Source organism: Drosophila arizonae, chromosome 2, assembly GCF_054131065.1.
Source record: "Drosophila arizonae isolate 15081-1271.41 chromosome 2, UAZ_ARI_1.0, whole genome shotgun sequence".
Taxonomy (NCBI): domain Eukaryota; kingdom Metazoa; phylum Arthropoda; class Insecta; order Diptera; family Drosophilidae; genus Drosophila; species Drosophila arizonae.
This window is the reverse complement of record NC_142922.1, coordinates 33,235,248-33,254,634: the sequence shown is the minus strand read 5'-3', so window position 1 is coordinate 33,254,634 and position 19,387 is coordinate 33,235,248. Positions and strand designations below refer to the sequence as shown.

At 36.6% G+C, this 19,387-nt stretch overlaps 3 protein-coding genes across 25 annotated transcripts in view; 2 read left to right on the top strand and 1 right to left on the bottom strand.

Annotated features, from left to right (window-relative positions):
- The first annotated feature begins 63 nt into the window (after nt 1-63).
- On the top strand, nt 64-14,000 carry Nep2 (M13 family metallopeptidase neprilysin 2). 6 transcript variants are annotated; one of them, XM_018000615.2, is made up of 11 exons: nt 64-184; nt 330-416; nt 10,460-10,980; nt 11,041-11,255; nt 11,319-11,495; nt 11,562-11,938; nt 12,083-12,115; nt 12,602-13,011; nt 13,073-13,323; nt 13,395-13,581; nt 13,640-14,000. In XM_018000615.2, the coding sequence occupies exons 2-11, from the start codon at nt 400-402 to the stop codon at nt 13,789-13,791; spliced, it is 2,340 nt and encodes a 779-aa protein (XP_017856104.1). In that variant the 5' UTR covers nt 64-184; nt 330-399; the 3' UTR covers nt 13,792-14,000. The 6 variants fall into 6 exon arrangements, with proteins under 6 accessions (XP_017856104.1, XP_089328392.1, XP_089328408.1 ...); XM_089472266.1 differs by having other exon boundaries at nt 66-221; XM_089472282.1 differs by having other exon boundaries at nt 80-246.
- A 204-nt stretch (nt 14,001-14,204) lies between these two features.
- On the top strand, nt 14,205-15,253 carry eIF3f1 (eukaryotic translation initiation factor 3 subunit f1). Its single transcript, XM_018000901.2, has one exon. The coding sequence runs from the start codon at nt 14,312-14,314 to the stop codon at nt 15,152-15,154; it is 843 nt and encodes a 280-aa protein (XP_017856390.1). The 5' UTR covers nt 14,205-14,311; the 3' UTR covers nt 15,155-15,253.
- A 2,726-nt stretch (nt 15,254-17,979) lies between these two features.
- The window catches only part of smash (smallish), a 91,005-nt gene continuing 89,597 nt past the window's right edge, over nt 17,980-19,387 (bottom strand). For 16 of the 18 annotated variants that reach the window (XM_089472091.1, XM_089472087.1, XM_089472082.1 and 13 more), the window contains one exon: nt 17,980-18,943. In XM_089472091.1, the coding sequence (XP_089328217.1) occupies nt 18,756-18,943 (188 nt within the window). In that variant the 3' untranslated portion in view covers nt 17,980-18,755. Of the gene's footprint in view, nt 18,944-19,035; nt 19,188-19,387 lie in introns of all 18 variants that reach the window. The other 2 variants (XR_016270638.1, XR_016270639.1) reach the window with 1 other exon arrangement.

Here is a 19,387-nt window from a genome sequence, read left to right as displayed (position 1 = left end):
TTTAATGGAATATTTTTAAACATATCGCTGAAGGTGGCTTCTTATGGACAAACAACTAGTGCATCTCTAAACCGGGCTTTGAGCTAACCACTTTTATATACATCTGCGCTTGCGTTTGTGGGCTCAGTAGGTCGTCGTTCGTTGTTGAGTTCATATTAACATTTGGGCATAAACGATATTTTTAGTGAGAGCTTAATTTAAAAAAGTGTGCACATCACTGTGTAAATAAAAAGCCGTTTATAAGTTGTAATAAAATTCAAATTTATCAGTTTGAAAAGTGGGTTTTTCTTGTTGATAATGATGATGATAATTTAATTTATCTTCAACAGCTAGTCAACTTATCGTTAAAAACAACGAATAGCACTGAACGTTTAAATCAATATTGTTAAAACGGTTAACATGCAAACAGTCATTAAGTAAGTTGTTATCATACCCAGGACGTATATATGGGTATATTTAATTTTTTTCTTCTAATATTACATTTTTCGTCTATTTCTGCGCTTACACAATTTCACTTCCCACTCAATTTTACGAAAAAAAATTTTTTTTTTTTAAATTGAAATGGAAAAAGAAAGTTGAGCTTGTCGATTTGAAAACACGTTTTGGATAGTTTGATTTGGGCTTTAATAAAAAAAAAAAAAAACAAAAAAAAAACACTTTTTATTTTTCTATTATAAATTTATTTAGTGTTCTATTTACTTAGTGTTCTATTTAGTAGGGAATGCTTCTTCAAATTCGTATTACATTTTTGAAGTTTTGAAGTAAATTTATATATATTTATATAGTTATGCTGTTATTTGTCACCGACCGCTTCACATATGTTATTTGAATACGTTCGTGCTATTATCTAATAGAAATAAATACTTTTATATTCCAAACATGAGAATTTTTCATTACAACTCGACAACTTTGCTATGCTTAAGTGACGGATATTATATTCTGATCATTTATTGGATGCTAGTTCTCATGCCTAGGTATAAAAATATTTACTTTTTTTGTTTAACTATTTTCCCATAATTGCAATAGCTTTGTTACGTTTTATGGCATGAAGAAAAAAAATTACATTTTTCTAATTACAATTGCCAATGAGAAATGGTATAAAATTTAATTTTAAAATTGTATATATTTATCATAAAGACATAATTATCAAGAGCTTTCTTTTCAAATATTTACAATTATGTTTAAAGCATTTGAATCCCTACGTAAGACCCAAATACATGACACAATAGAATTCTTTGTTGGAAGAATCGTATTTAGTATGTACATTTTTAACACCTTTACATTAACAAAAATAAAATAAATAAAATAAAAAACGACATTTAACGGTCTAACAGGTTTTTGACTAATCTCAAGAGAGTCTTTATTTGTTATTGCTTCACGGGGTATTTAGTCCCAGTAAATCAATGTGAATACAGTCAAAAATTACATATTGTATATACTTGATCACGAAGGGAATAGAGCATATTGGCTTGAACGCTACCTGCTTGAATAATAGTTTATAAATTTGGAAAACTAAATCGTTATTTCTTTGTCTTATAAATCGTTATGGTAAATCGGCAATAGTTATATTTTTTAATGAAATGACCCACAGTTTTATGTAACTATAAGTAACATTAAAATGCAATTTTTGTTTAATTTAGCTCTTATTGGCTTTTTGACGAGAATTATGTAGTCAGTTGAGCTCGAATACAACGTTCTGATATTTTTTTGTTTTCAACTCTTGAGTGAAGGCAGTTTCTTTAAGTTAATATATATATATGAATGAGCTCATTATTTTTGGGTTTTGTTGCACTAGCTCATTTGCTCAAATTGCATAATTAAATGCACGCAGACCTTAGCGTGGCCAAAAGCAGCAACAACGGCTAGATATAACAACAACTGTAATTATGGTCAGTCGTTTGGCCATGCAACTGCGTTTCTTTGCAACCGAAGGTGAAGCTAGTGGTTGAAATCTACTACGCCCTCAAGGCCCACTTAACCAAACCAAATCACACCAAACCTTTTAGCCAGAATATAGAGTCATGCTGATCGATTGATTACACTGATCAGTTTATCAGTTTTAATTGCCAAAATATGAATTATACTCTTCCTCTCATTCTCCTCCTATTAGAAACTAATAGGAATTTCCAATATAATATCAATTCTAATAATTGTAATTAAATAGGCAAGTAAAATCACTTAATTTGTTTCACTATATATAATTTGAAATCTATACATATATAGTTATTTCTAATAGTTATCAGGTGTCTCAATTGTCTTAGCGGTAAACTAAAAAGCTCATAAACTTGATTTGGAAATTTTGCTTGATGGAGGAAGTTGGCTGAGGTCCAACAACATTTAAAAGCAATAAATAATTTAATAAATAACCATGTAATAACGGCTTGTGATGTGTAAGCAAATAATTGCATTTATTATGGGCCAGTCATTTAATGCTGCATGCACTGCTTCCTTATAGGCCAAAAATAAATGTCAAGTGGCCTGGTCCAATCTTCATGCGTAATTGCTGGAAATTTTCAAGCATTTATTCCCGGTCTTTGACTTTCTGGTGTAAATGTCTGCATTACTCACCGCGATTCAAGCCGTTGATTGATGTTGTCAAAGCTCTGCTTCAGCGCAGGTATAAGAGGCTCTCTCATTAAAAGAAATTATGTGTACTCGTCTGATTTTTGTATTTTATGGGGCCAGTGAGGATTTTGGGGGTTTAAAAAGAACCGGGAAGTGCTGGAATTTCGTACGTGTTAGGAGCGGTTCACAAACAGGCACGCGTCGCCTCAGCAGCGCATTATATAAACTTCGGCATGATATTGTCTTTGGTAAAGCAGAAGTAAAAGATATTCAACTTAGAGTGCTTTAGTGGTCTGATCGATCAGGAGACACTCTAGGAAAAGCTGGTATTCTACACAGCATACAAAGCAAAAACACATGCACCAACACACACATGTACGCATAACTTCTTGATCTGCCTACTGCGCGGTTAACACAGCGACTACATTTGAGATGATATCTTATGCAATTTCTCCACTCCCCTATAATGACGCTTGCCTTACAAAATATTCTCCAAAACCTAAACCTAAATATTACCTTGACGGATTAGTTTACTAGAGGTCTTTCAGTAATGTGATATAGCAACATCAAACATAAATTTAATGTTCATCGACACCGTGAACTTACATTTTCAATGGTTACGCGGAGATGGGAAGCGATCTTTATCATATGCAATATTGAATAAAAGGGATTTTCTTTCAAGCGTATTTTACACAATTTGAATATAAGGATTCACAGCTACAATGCAATAACATAGAGATAATATCGAAACATTTACAAACAAGTATGAAGGCTAAGTCGAGACCGCTCGACTAGGAGATTTCCTGAGCCCTCCAATCTGATATTCTAATCTCACGAACTGCGCAGTAAGCAGCGATTGCGCTTGGACTGCGCTGCAGTGTGAGCAGTATTACGCTCGACTGTGTGTATATTCCAAAGTACAAGACTCTAGTATCTAAAATATGTTTTTTACAAATTGGAGCGAATGGGGCGTGGTATCCAAAATCCGTAAATTACAAAATCTTTATATTCATTAAATGTATATACACCGTGAAAGTGTTGAAATTACTCTGAAAAAGACAAAATCAATATATCGATTATTCTCGATAAAAAATATAATTATTGAGTTATTAAAAAACAAGTAAGAGCGTTGCAGTCGGGCGTTACCGACTGCGGAATACCCATTCACATCCCATCAGCAATATAGCAGCTCAGTTTCGCTCTAATACTCTAGAAAATTCAGTTTTCCCGAATTTCCACGCCCCTACCATGCGTAGACACCTAACGGTATCTTTACTACAAAATTTGAATGCTTATGACTATTCATAGTACTATAAAAATAACAATGAAACTAAATTATTCATAGCTGAAATTTCTATTATATATATATATATATATATATATATAATATATTATACTATAAATTACCATTACATTAGTACATTGCTCATTAACTTTCGGAAGTTTGAATTTTCAAGCTATATTTTAAATGCCTTGTGTAGACAATTGTTAACAATTCTGAGGTCAGACTATATGGCGGCAATTTCGCTGTCGATTTGGTGTAGAAAACTATATGCTGCATGCATGTTAAATAATACGTTTTGCCTGAACAATTGGCAGTATTGATGCCTAAACATAATGCGCCTGCCAAAAACCAAAATTGAAAAAATTAAAAATAAAATAAGTACATTTATTTTGTATAAAACAAAAAATTAACATATTTTCATTCCGTTAACATGCACACCGCACCTTCGAATATCAATGAAGAGTGTGACTGGTGGGCCAGCCTTGGCGACTCGCCGTTTTATTTATTATTGAGTTGTCATTCAGGTATTTTCAGGTATTTAGTTTTTTCCTTTTCTTCGATTATTTGGCAACCCTGCCATATTACCGTTATTCATTTGGCGGCTCGTGATGGGAAGCTGTGCGAGCGGCGACAGTCACTACAATTTTCATTGGGTTTCCGCTCGCCTTTTCCGCCCACCTGGCTGCCTATCAAAGGCACCAAAGTAGCTGCCACAGCTTCCTGCCACGCGTACCAGAGGGGTGACCCTCGGTACTCGGCAATTGCCATTGCAATTGCAATTGTCGCTGATTTCTTCCTGCTGGCAAATTGCCTGCGTCCTGTTGATAAATAGATTATAAAGCCTTTAGGATGTTTAGTGTGCGGCCTTCGCATCGACTTAAGGCTGAGATCAATAATAAATATTCAACTTTGCTTCAAGTTCAAGTTAAATCTGTAAACAGTGAACACTGTAAATTGTAGACGTAGAAGGAAAATAATATATTCAAGTATAATGTTGTTTTAAGCACCACACAGATAAAAACAATGAACTATGACTGCTGAATAGATAAATGGATTCTTCATTCTTCATTCTTTAATTTTTTTTAAATTTTAGTTATTACTATTATCTTAATTTTCTATCTAATGTCATCGTTGAATACTTTTCCATACACAAATACAGATATACATATATAGAATTGTATATACAAATTTAAATTTGCAAAAGAAGATATACAAACCCGAAATTCACAGGTTAACCAGCGATGATTAGAAACGTATATTTGTATAATTAATTATTATTAATAGCTCATCTATAAGTTTATATTCAGAGTCTTGTAACAAATGGTACAAACTTTAAATGAAATATATATTTGAAAATATTAAACATTTTTATTTAGTATTAAACATTTATCACTTTAAGTTTTATGCCTCGTACAGTAAATAGAGTTGATTTTCCACATGGGTTGCGGCTGCATTTCATTGGGTTTAATGAGCGCACACGCAGTTACTTAAATGATATGACAGCTTTAATATTGCTGGCAATTAAAAAAGTTACTACGGATACTAAGAGCAGCAACAATGCAAAGAGAGGCAGACATACATAGAGAGAGAGATAGAAAACTCATCTTGTCAGAGTATCATCTTGTAGTATTGTAGTATCTTTTGGGCCCAAGTCGGGCGTAATTAAAATGTATTAGGTAATTGTGTCTGTGACACAAATTAACACTTGCATCGCAATTTGTTGCTATTTTTTTTTTTTTTTTTTTTTTTTTTGTTTTTTTTGTTTGTTTGTTTGGGGGTACGAATATAACAGTAACAATAAAAACCACAGCAACAAATAATACTGAGAAAGTCTGACAGCTGCTTCAGCTTGCATAGGCCACTCACTTGGGCACTTGGGCTTGCTCATTTTTTACAGCTGAACCCCACGCTTTTTGAATACGTAATACCTATATTTCGAGTTTTAACTTGTCGAAATGATGAAAAACGCTAACGTATATTATTGCAACTGTGACAAAGAATCCTCGTTCCCCAAATAATATTTGTATTTTGATGTAATACCGCACTGCGAGTTATGATATATACATCATTTTTGGTACTCTTAGTACGTTCAGTACATCTTTTAATAGAAATGTCTCACGTAATCATTGGATTGATTGGTATATAAATGATCTCAATCACATTAGCAAAGTTTCAAAGTATTATTGATTGGCGACTAATCGATGATTAATGGGCTGCAGTCTCTTTAGATAGTAGTTAGTAATTAGTAGTTAGTAATTCATTTATCATCATATACAAATGCCCTGTTGAACCTTGGCTTAATCCAATAAATACAACTGAAAATAGTATGTTTTTAAGAAAATTTCACTTCGGCACATGGCACTTACCTTACTATTACAATTACTTAATTTATTTTGCATTATTCCGACTAGGTCTTTAACTGTAAACGTAAGAATGTAGTTAACAGATGTTTTGAAAAACCATTCGAATAGCTATGCGAACCATATTCAGATAGCGTTGCCAAAGGTATCTAGGGCTATTAAATTTCGCTGACAAATGAGGTGCGCATGATAGTTAAGTGTTAAGCAAATTGAAGAAGCCGTAGAAGCGTGGAGTGTCAATCAAAATCAAAGTGTTGAATATTAATAGGGACAGCGCAAAATTAATAAAAAAAAATAAATACAAATTTTAAATAATTCATCGTATAATAGCAGCAACGAGAAATACAAACAAATAGAGAACCTTCAAAGTAAACGCTCAGTGTGGGGATGGGTGTGTGTGGAGATGGGTGTGTAAGTAAGTGTTCGTCGCTGTTGTTGGTGACATGCATCACGTCAATGGCAAAAACGCCGTCTGCACTTGACACATTTATTGGGCAACTCAGATAGACAAAAGCACAGCTTGAAACTGGCGTCCAGTGCCATGCCCCTCCGCCTTCCACTTGTATAAAGTTGACAGTGCGGCACCTGGCCAATATTTTCATAAATAAAATTCGAATATTCGCAGCAGCACTCGCGCTACACACCCCCATATGCCAGTCCAGATACTTATGCAGCCGTAGGTACAGATACTGCTACGGCTGTAGATACAGCATCGTCTACAACTACAACTAAAACTGCAAATACAGCTGAAGCTGTACAGATACTGGCACAGATACAGATGGCGTGAGTCACTGATATCGCTGATAAGACGCATTCTCATCGCCTGGGAAATGACAATGTGAACAATATTAGTTTCTTAAATAGACAGGCACTATATCCTATATACTGTATTGTATATATGTATGTATATACCATATATATTTTAGTATAATTAATATACTATATATCATAAATATATATATAGGGATCGTGCAATCCGCATGCGGTAAGAGTTTCGTGCTTCACTCGCTGTTGGAGGAAATACCGATCTGAGATGCGATGAAGTTGCGAATGGTCAGGCACGATTTGCATGCAAGCTAACTAGATTGTTATGCAATGGCCACTAGCGTAGGTTAGTGCAGTTATAAAATTTTTATTTAAAACATAAAATAAAGTTGTGCTTGTGATCTCAATGCAATAATACAAATATTGTAATATTATTATACAATACTTTTTTGGAACTATACTACTTTTTGGAACTTTACAAATTATATAAGTTGCTTTTGTCTTGGCTATAAATTGAATTTCGTTCGCTTTTGACTATAATTATTTTCTCAACCCATTAAAAATGGAGAAATTATACACAGGTCGAGCTAGATGTACAAGGAGATGATACATTACAAAACACAATAGCCAAGTTTTGACTTTTCTTTTTCAACGAAAATATTAAATGTAATGTATAAAAAACTATATTAATCAAACAACGTCAATCTATGCAGATCAATGAGAAGTTTTAAGATAAGTATATTTGCGTAGAGAAATCGCTTATCTGCATCAACCAAAAATGTGACTACGTATTTAATTTAAATTTAATAACTTTTCTTTTTATTTTAAAGTCCAATTTACGGAATATGCTTATCTTAACTTGTCCCAAACAGGGTCAACGCAATTTAAAAACTGGTTAGGTACTGGGGTATTAACAATGCATATATACATATTAAGTATAAATTTTTTTTCTGAATCAGTGATCTCTTACTCCATTTGTAATTTGAGGTATTGAGTATTGGCTTTGATGTTTTACGGTTTGTAAAATGCACTTTATTAATTTTACCCCTTCAGTGGGTAGTACAAATTGTATTAGGGCATGCGAGTGAATCCAGACTCCAGTTACAAGTAATGTTTATACTTTCTTAAAGCTGACTTCTCAGCTTCTTTTCTGCATGGCTAAATCATAACAAAGCAGCTTCGACTATCAACTTTAATTGAATGCCGCATATCTAGGCGGGCATTTGGTTTATTGCTCAGCCGATGCGACTCTGTTGATGGCCGCTGCTCTATTTTGTGCCTTTAACAATAGCAAAAAGGTTCAGCCGCATTAAACAAAGTAATTGCTTTGTTTATGGCTAGAATTCACTCTTTGCTCGTGTTTTTACTTTTTTGTTATGTTTGTATTTGTATTTGAATTTGTTGCCGAGCATTTGCTTGTTTTTGCAATCTGATTATTCAATGGGGGCGTACAGCATAGTCTATTCGTATTATTATTATTATTATTTTTTTTTTTTATATATTAGCCCTAAAAATGAATTTGTTAATTTAAGTGGAATTGATCGGACAAAACCAAAGAAGATTACAGAAATTGTTCTCTAAATGAGATATGTATATAGATATTGTATATGAATATATAGATTATATAGGTACCATCTGACGCTGACCTTTAGCTCATGTAGCCGTAATTATGCAATCAGCCATAAATAGATGTAGAGTCCGGCTTAATCGTTCATTATAAGCGGTTTTGGCTATGGTCTCGGAACCACTAGCACTCATAGCTTGATTTTAGTGCGCATTATTATTTTACAACTTTTAGACGTAATTGAAGCGTGCTAAAAAATCATCAGCAGCGGAAATGATTTGGCACTTATGCACTGGCCAACATTAGCCAACCAATGCAAAACAGTCGCCAAAAGTCTTAATAAATTTAAATACATTTTGTATCATATTTCAAAACAGGCCTACAACTAAACCTAACCAGTTTCCGATATCTATTTTTGTTCACCAAAAGCGCTGGCTAACATTTTCGAGATTCAAACGACATTTGCTAATGAAAGGAATCGGCAAACACAACACGATATTCAACAGGTTTTAGGCAAATATGGCTTGTTTTATTATGTTGTCGGGTAAGCCAGTTTGCTAACAGAAATATATTTAGTTATGGGTATGGATTTAATTGCACTTGACTATTGTAGTATAGTAGCATTCGTTAAAATGTTAGTCTATGTCGCACAGAGCTCTATCGTTCCAGAGCTAAAAAATTGTTAAATGTGAAAAATGGTTAGTACTCAGCTAATATGCTCAGGTTCATATAGAGAGCATAAATGTATATAAAAATGTGCAGTACTTGTTCAGCCGAATTTACCAGACTAGAAGTCATCCTTATCCTTGGCCAAACGGGTATGACTTTACGCACACATTCCTTAAACTCTACTATCTCGAGTCACCAGAACCACATATTACTTTTGTCATTCTGATCCAGCGTCGCCAATAGCCAATATACGTATATTAATGGAATTGGAAAGTCATGCACATTTTTTAAATAGCTTCTGTAATAATATTATATGTGAAATATTCTAAAATTAAAAGAAATTAGAATTTCAAAAATTATTATGGGTGTCACTTGGAACTGTATTTAAATTGTTATTTTCAAATTAGCTAAGACATGAAATACATTATAAGTATCAATTATAAATCAGGGATAAATCGACACAACGCAGAATATTTATGTATTTGTTTGAGGAGCTATTTACAATATATATACTTGAGGCTATAGTGTGTATTTGATATTGCACATATATGTTTACTTAGTTGGTAATTAATTAAGAGAAGACTAGTGCTTTTCCCTTATTTACTAGCCTTGGCATGATTTTCATATGAGAACATACAAATAACTGCTAACTTTTGCGATAGAATTGTTCGGATTAGAAAAGTCACAGAACACTTACACTTATATTTTTAGAAGAATTCATTCAAATCGATATTGTTTATAAACATTGGAATGATTTAACGTATTGACGGTCATTGCTATTGTCGATCCATTTATTTACGCTTTTGCTAATTTGACTGAAAAATTAAAATCTGCCTTTCTATTAAAGTCGATGTACTAAGGCATTTGTCACGAACACTGAAGGAGAAAACATCAGAGTAGCCACGTTTATTAATTTGCGGCAGACAACTCGAACTGTGTTGCCCAGTGTAGACGCAGAGGGGGGCACATTTGTAAACAAGTTTTGAGCCAAGCGACCGCGAGTACAGCGCAAGATAAACGAGATGGCCACGTTGGTGATAGCCAGAGAAAAAGTGAATTGATTATGGATGATGTCGATGCGAGAAAGAAAAAGCTGTTCATCGAGAGCAAGCTTAAGCCAAAGTGAAATTTGCTTTAGCCCGACCCGCGCACTGCGGGGAGCTTTTTAATTAAGATGTATGCGCTGCTCGTATCTAAACTTGGGTTTGTTTTCTTTCTTATTTATTGTTTATTTGTTTACTTGCAACACAGGAACCCCAGCTGGTGGCGACGACGCACCAAGCTGGAGCGTGGCCTGCTCGTGCTGAGTAGTATTCTGTTCCTAGTTGCGGCAACTGGCTTCGGTCTTTGGGCATTCGATGCACTCAGAGCAGAAGGCGCTGGCACAGACCCTGATCTGGCAGAGACTCCACCACATGCAACTGCATTGCACGGAGATAGCACCACTATGAACAAGGTGCCCGGCATGGAGAACAAGAAGCCAGCGGGGGAGAACGTTTGCCTGACCAAAGAGTGCATACACACTGCATCCACGGTGCTGCGTAAGATCAAGCCCGACGTGGAGCCGTGCGATAATTTCTATGAGTTTGCTTGCGGCAGCTATATCGAGGAGGAGAACATTCCTGATGACAAGGTATCCATCAGTACATTCTCTGTTATCTCGGACAAGCTACAGGAGCAGCTTAAGGACATCATCACCGCTGAGCGACCAGCCACAGACTTTAAGCACTTCCGGTTGCCTAACCTGCTCTATAAGGCCTGCATGAACAAGAGTATGTGATCTATTAATAACCGAAGAATCTAGGAGCTCAATGTTTATTTCATTTCTGCAGCGCTGATTGAATCTTTGGGTGCCACGCCCATTGCCAAAATAGCCAAGTCCTTAGGCGGCTGGCCATTGATTGAAGGGGATAACTGGAATAAGGATGATACCTGGACCTGGCAGGAGCAGGTCAAGAAATTCCGCAAGGCCGGCTTTAGCATGGACTACATCATTGACTTTTCCATTGGAGTGGATCTACAGAACAGCACAAAACGTATCATGGACGTAAGTGTGGACAGCAATCAATGTTTTACAACTGATAATAATATACATATATATTCCTTATAGCTGGATCAGTCGGCGCTGGCTCTGAGTCGCGAATACCTGGTTAAAGGCATGAATGAGACACTGGTTCAAGCCTACTATGACTACATGGTGGATATTGCGGTGCTCTTTGGCGCCGATAAAGCTCAGGCTAAGGAACAGCTGATGCAGTCTCTCGAATTCGAAATGGCATTAGCTAATGTATGCTCAACAAGATTTGATTGTATGTTAACACATAAGCTTAATCATATGCCACTGGCTCTCTAGATTTCCTTGCCCAATGAAAAGCGCCGCAACTCCTCGGAACTGTTCAATCCTCGCACCACACAGCAGCTGCAGGCAACTTATCCTTACGTTCAGTGGGTAGATTATATGAACGCGCTTTTGCCCGATGGGCTCTCCGTGCAGGATGATGAGATTATCAATTTGACCGTGCCATCATTCTTCGAGGAGCTGGGAAAGCTACTGGCGAAAACACCAAATCGTGTCATTGCCAATTATATGATGTGGCGCATACATGCTTTTTCTATCGGATTCCTGAGCGAGGAGTTCAGAAAACGCCAGCTGCAATATATTACCGCTCTATCGGGTCGCCAGGAGCAGGAGGCGCGCTGGAAGGAATGTGTTGACATTGCCTCCGGCAGGTTAGTATCCGAACTTCAGAATACTATTTATTTAATTTTGAAAGAGGTGTTGAGGACTCGTTTAGGTGCCTGAAAAATGTCTGCAACGATTTTTTCTATGGTCATTTTCGTTATATTCTGATTGATTTCTTTGTGATTTTACAGTGAACGGAACGAGCTTGAATCAGATGTTGATAGGTATTTAGAGAATTTCAACATGTTAGAAAACTCACATACCCCACGCACTCATATCCCTGAAAATGCTCATTATATATCGCCACCTTTCAGTTCTGCTCCTTCCACTGCCTTAGGGAAATACAAGTCAGAAGAGAATTGGGCATACAAAATTAATTAATTCAAATATCATTCCATATACTTATGTATACGTTGTATTGCATAGCAAATGAATCCATTTAGCTTTTTTCGACAACACTAAATTGCGTGTGGGTCCACTCTCTAGTCATTTAGGTTTTGAGCATGGACATACTGTTTATTTGCTTCAATTATTTATGTTAATTTATTAAAAATACTCATTTAATGTTTCACTTTCATGCCATCTCCTAACTGTTCATCAGTCAACAACTAAATTCACAGAACAACAACTATTGCGACAATATATGTATATACCTGATCACAATGTTTTATAATATCTAATAACAATATAAAATTTTAACCAAAAATCAGCCTCGGCATATCGGTTGGCTCTCTCTATGTACGTAAACACTTCAATCAGGACTCAAAAGCGAACGCCTTGGAAATGGTCAACGATATACGCATGGTATTCAGCGATATTTTAGATGAGGTTAACTGGATGGACGAGAAGACCAAGAAAGAGGCCAAGCTGAAGTTGCACAGCATGGCCACCCACATCGGCTACCCCGATGAGATGCTGGACAACGAGAAACTGGCCAAATATTTCGAGAAACTTGACATCAATCCTGATGCATACTTCGAATCGTTTTTGAACATGAACATCTTCGGGACCGACTATTCCTTTAACAAGCTGCGTCAGCCAGTCAACAAAACGGAGTGGGTGCGTCATGCCCGCCCAGCTGTTGTGAATGCCTTCTATTCGTCGTTGGAGAACAGCATACGTAAGTTGTGGAGCAGGATGAGGAGCCGTATTATACTGTATCCGTCACTTGAATTTCACAGAGTTCCCGGCTGGCATACTGCAGGGTCACTTCTTTAATGCCCAGCGACCAAAGTATATGAATTTTGGAGCGATTGGCTATGTCATTGGCCACGAAATCACTCATGGATTCGATGATCAGGGTCGCCAGTTCGACGTGAAGGGCAATTTGCGGGACTGGTGGCAGCCAGACACTCAGAAGGCGTATCTGAAGAAAGCCCAGTGCATTATTGATCAGTACGGCAACTATACAGAGAGAGCAACGGGCTTGAATGTGAGTTTGCCCTAATTTTTGTATCTGTAAAACAGCTAATCTGAATATGCTCGTTTTTTCTACTCACACAGTTAAATGGAATCAATACACAAGGCGAAAATATAGCAGATAATGGTGGAGTAAAAGAGTCCTACATCGCATATAAACGCTGGGTAGAGAAACACGGTGAGGAGCCAAAACTCCCCGGCTTGGACTATACGCCGCAGCAAATGTTCTGGATCTCAGCTGGTCAAACCTGGTGTGCCAAATATCGTAAAGGTAAGCTTTCAAAATATAACGACTTATTATCAAATATTACGCATACGCTTTCTTGCAGAATCTCTAAAAATGAGAATCACAACAGGTGTGCACTCACCGTCGGAGTTCCGTGTACTCGGTTCACTGAGCAATATGAAGGACTTCGCCAAGGACTTCCTATGCCCTGAAGGCTCACCGATGAATCCTGTGCAAAAGTGTGAAGTTTGGTAGGAACTACCAGTAGATTGATTGTATTCCCATTAAAAAAAAATAAAATGAAGGGCTCTTTAGAAATCTATTAATGATGTATTAGCGCTCAAGTCCACATTGTATGGACTAATCTCACGTAGATTTAGCTTTAATTCCCCTAGAGTACTTATGCTAAATGAGCATAATGTAAGACATTTATTTAATAAAAGTTGTTTTTATGTACCGAAAAATTTGATCTTTGATCTGAGCAAATCAACGAAACACGCACACTTTTAAAAATCAACAACTTATATTTTTTAGATGTGCGCCATATACTCAATTCGATACTTATCGATTAACAAATAGTCGATGCATTAATTACACAACAGTTGCGTCTTTGGAAAGTGCTGCCCATGCATATATCGCACTAATGAAATATATCGGCAGCCCACCACAAGCTATCGTTAATAGTCTATCACCCCTAGGTCCTTTTCACATAGCGTGGCAGCTGCAAGTTTATTTGTAAAGTGTCATTTTAACGTTCTGCGTTTAAAAAATAACGATGTCGGGGCTTAATTTGACCGTGCGTGTGCACCCGGTGGTTTTGTTCCAAGTTGTGGATGCGTTCGAGCGTCGTAATGCTGATTCACATCGAGTTATCGGCACACTGCTGGGCTCGGTTGACAAGGGAGTTGTCGAGGTTACCAACTGCTTTTGTGTGCCGCACAAAGAGCATGACGATCAGGTGGAGGCGGAGCTGAGCTATGCCTTAGATATGTACGACCTTAATCGTAAAGTGAACGCCAACGAGAACGTCGTGGGCTGGTGGGCCACCGGCAACGAGGTGACGAATCACAGCTCTGTCATACACGAGTACTATGCCCGGGAATGCAACAATCCGGTCCACCTCACTGTGGACACATCGCTCCAAAGTGGTCGAATGGGCCTGCGCGCCTACATTTGCATCCAGCTGGGCGTCCCCGGTGGCAAAACTGGCTGCATGTTCACACCCATACCTGTTGAGCTAACCAGCTACGAACCCGAGACTTTTGGCCTCAAATTGTTGCAGAAGACGGTTACCGTATCGCCAGCGCATCGACCCAAGACGGTAGCGCCCATGCTGGACCTAGCCCAGATCTCTGAGGCAGCAACAAAACTGCAATCTCTGCTGGACCTCATACTAAAATACGTGGACGATGTCATTGCGCACAAAGTGACTCCCGATAATGCGGTCGGACGTCAGCTCCTCGACCTCATCCACTCTGTGCCACACATGACTCACGAACAGTTCACGCAGATGTTCAATGCCAATGTACGGGATTTGCTAATGGTTATTACTCTCTCACAATTGATCAAGACGCAGCTGCAGCTTAACGAGAAGCTCACATTCCTGCCAACGGCTTAAATGATGAGCGAATAAATGGGTTTATTTCTAAATGAATTCCGCGTACTCACATTTTTTGTCAATGCGTCATAAAATAAAGGACCAGATATCCGAGAAAAATGCGTTTATTTTTTCGTATACTTTGAAATGAAATATTGGTATCGTGCGCTGACAGTTTATCTTGAGTCTAAAATGCGTATTACTCTGATACATCACATTTTTTCGGAGGACGAGGACAGTCACTCAATTATCTAATTTTTAAAACCTTATAAGCAATACTATATATATGGGGATTGTGTAGACGATATGTTTCAAATTGAAATTTCTCAGAATATCTACGAATCACTATGTAGTCGGGTACAATTTGCCAAGCCCCTAGTAAGAGTGGGAGAATATATCCCAAACTAAATGTCTAAAACCTTTAGCTATAGCGTTTTTATTACACTTGGTGTAATGGGCATAATTCCTACATTGCGATTTCTCGATTTTGGCAGATATAACAAGCAGGCTCTAGTCGCGACTGCTCGACTAGGAGATAACCTGAACCCTCCAAGCTGATACTCTAATCATTCTGCGCTTCTTCTATGCACACATAAATACACATGCATCCAGACACACGTATCACAACGCGCTCTGCTAACGGCGCAGTAAACAGCGACTGCGCTTGGGCTTCTCTGCAATTTGGGCAATATTATACGAATTTATTTGTTGAATAATTTAGTTTCTAGGCGTACACTCTTAATGAAACTTTTGAATGTAATCATAATGTTCAAATGTATGTACAATTTGAAGTCTCCAGGTCTAAAAGTGTTCAAATTAGGCTGAAAAAAGAAGTCGATTTTTCGATTATTCTCGATAAAAAATGTTATCGGATGAGCTATCGAAAAAATATGATAAACTTGTACTATCTATGGTATACACGAGTATGCATGCCAAATTTCGGCTCTCTAACTCTTATATCTTCTGAGATCCTTTTGCTCATACGGACGGACGAACAGGGCTATATCGACTCAGCTCGTCATCCTGAGCAAGAATATATATACTTTGTGGGGTCTGCCACGCCTCCTTCTGCCTGTTACATACATTTCAACAAAACCATTATACCCTGATTTCCCATTGAAAATGGGTTCAGGGTATAAAAATACCACGTCCTAGAAGATTTAATTTTTCCCATCCGACCCGTAATGCCAATGGACGCTGTTCGCAAGCATTGTGGCGCATTGAAGTTTGCTGGTGAAACGCTCGGTTTGTGCTGCCTTAGTGGTAAAGTGACATTGCCATTAGTGGTCCCGCCACCAGAGCCATTGCGTTCCCTGCTTTATGGCGAAACACTAGAATCACGACATTTTCTAGCGAACACTCAAAAATACAATGCCTGTTTCTTAATGACTTCCTGCTCTCATGTTAGACAATTATTCATGCACATTTTGTTAATATGTTAACATGATTAATAAATATACGTGTAAAGGTAAGCCAAATAATGAGCAATCGAATACAATATTACATTACTTTTTATCACCAAACAGTTTTTCAACTTGATTGAAACTTGAACATAAATTAATGTTAATTTGCTAATTGAGTCGTCGAACACTCAAATCTAAAGGAATGCAGGATAGAAGAGCACAAAGATCAGATGAAGACAGGTAACAAAGCAATGCAAATGTCCGTGGAAGCATGGCGCAGTTTCGTGCATCACATTACAAAATGCACGAGACGAGAGAAACCAGCAAAGACAATTAGAACGAAGAGAAGCGCGCAGATTCGTAGTCAACAGCCATAAAGGAATTGACCGACAATGTCAACAAGTAAATCGAGCATTTATAGCACATTCCAAAGTGGCCATTGGTACATTGGACAAAGAATGCCATGCCTTTAAATTTAAAAATGAGCCGATCGGCATGTGCTGCTCATCAGGAAAAGTAATACTCCCAGAAATTGAAACACCGCCGGAACCATTGCACGGTTTCCTTATTGGAACTGATCTTCGCTGTTCTTGCAGTCAATGCGAAAATTCAATTGATGTTTTCAAATGACATCGTTTGGAGCAACGGAAATAGTCAAAAATACTGCTGCAATGGTCAACAATTTAATTCCACATTCAAAATCAAAGGCCAAGTTTACCACAAAGTTGGTTCATTACTACCAATGCCAAATGAACCTTATAAATTTTTACAAATTTACTTTATGGGTGGCAAGAAAGCCGAACGCGATCGTGTGGATGCCCTGTTGCAACTATAATCACCTCAATTCACGTTTTGCAACGCGTTGACAGCTCCGAAATTAAAGAACTTTTAGGGAAAATAACGTACTTTTCAAGTATTCGTCAATTTTTCAGTATTTTTAAGATATATTCTGCTATTCGGGGCGGAGACAAATCCAACAAATCAAAAACAAATAAAAATTGGTCCAGCAGATCTCGAGTTATAAGTGTTGTAACAAACCCGACTTTGTTTTATATATATATAGAGACTGTTGGGCGGTACGAAGTTTGCCGGGTCAACTAGTATATAATAATAATATAACAATAAGTGCTACTAGTTTAGACGCTCAGATTAGCCGAGTATCTAGGTATAATATACTCTAGTAATAAAAAACTTTTTTGGTTTGATATGATTGAAATATGCATATATTTTATATAAAAGTAAATGAAATTCAAGCTGCCTTTTTACAGAAAAATAGTATTTCACATGCCGATAAACGTTCGAATCAATGAAATTATTAGAATTCACCATTGAATGGAAGTTGGTATTATTCAATGCTTAAATACAATAAATAAGAATAAAAAATATACATATTAGATCAAATAATTTGTTTATGTTTCAATGTTATATAAATAAAACCGGAAATTAGAATTTATATCGCTTTATTTCTGCAGATATAATCAAATTTATTAATGTAGATAGGTGTGTGTATTACATAATTTAAGGTACCTTGGGTACTTCGTGATGCTTTCATTATATACATATTTAGATCTCTGAACATCTAAAAGCAAGTCGTCAAGAAAAATTTAAAAAAAAATTCGGTTAAACAAACGAACACTTCTGCTAATTAAAAATTCAGAATATTTTCTTACAAAATAAACGGTTTATTTGTAAAATTTTTTATACTTTATACTTTATTAGTTTCTAAACGAAACATAAATACGCATGTACGCAAATGTACGATATTCAAAAAGTAATAAAATGTAACAACATCCATAGAAATTGATCGTCTTATAAGTTTCAACACACATATTTTACATTTTATAGATACACTGAAATTTGACTTTGATTTTGCAAAAAACATCAGAGCGGGCTTGCATATGTCTTTGCAAATTGATGAATGTATAATATATAAAAAGGTCAGATCTGAATCAACAACATGCAATTTTGAAATTTGAACCAGATTTCACATTCGTTGATTAACATTAGCGGAAAAATATTTCATCCTCATATATATTGTAAATGTATATGTTATATAAATTGACTTCAGCTTTAACATTTAACATATACTTTATGTGCTGTATGCATGTATGTATGGGTAGTGCTTACATATTTATATATGTATATATATGTACTACTAGAAAACAACAAAAACCAAAAGTTGCACACAATCATCCACCAATTGACCCCTCCAGACATCCTCAGACACAGCTGAACTTGATGCCATCATCGCTGGAATAACAGTTTTGGCAGTGGAGCTTGTGGTTTCGCACGCGGACATCGGTCCCGTTTAGTCCATCGCCCAATTGCACATGGCATACGCAGCACTTGAAGCAGTTGATGTGATAGAACAGCAGCAAGGATTCAATTATCATGGCAGCTCCGCGACCTACAGAAAAAGACAATGTCAAAATTATGTCGAAATGGAAAATACAAATACAAAATATATTGAAATGCTTGTAGGCAGCTTTCCTGTAGTACCTTTCTGGAAGCCTTAAAATCGTATAAATTTTATGTAAAATATATTTTTTCAATTAGTTAATTCTCTAATAATGACCGCCAGTTTTACACCCATACAATATACTTGAGTGCTTTGTGGACTCTTCGGCAATTGTCATGGGTGCACCCCAGATCTGGGAGCAGCATGTATACAGAAGAAAGAGTAAAAACGAGATGGAGAGAAATACGGTAAAATAATAAATGGGAAAGTAATGCTTATAAAAAGTAGCAGTTTGTATTCAATGTCTTCACGCTCTAATGTGATTTTAAGATTCTAGATAAATTTTAGTACTTTTAAACTGAATATTTAGTGCTTTAATTATGGCTTTGCTTT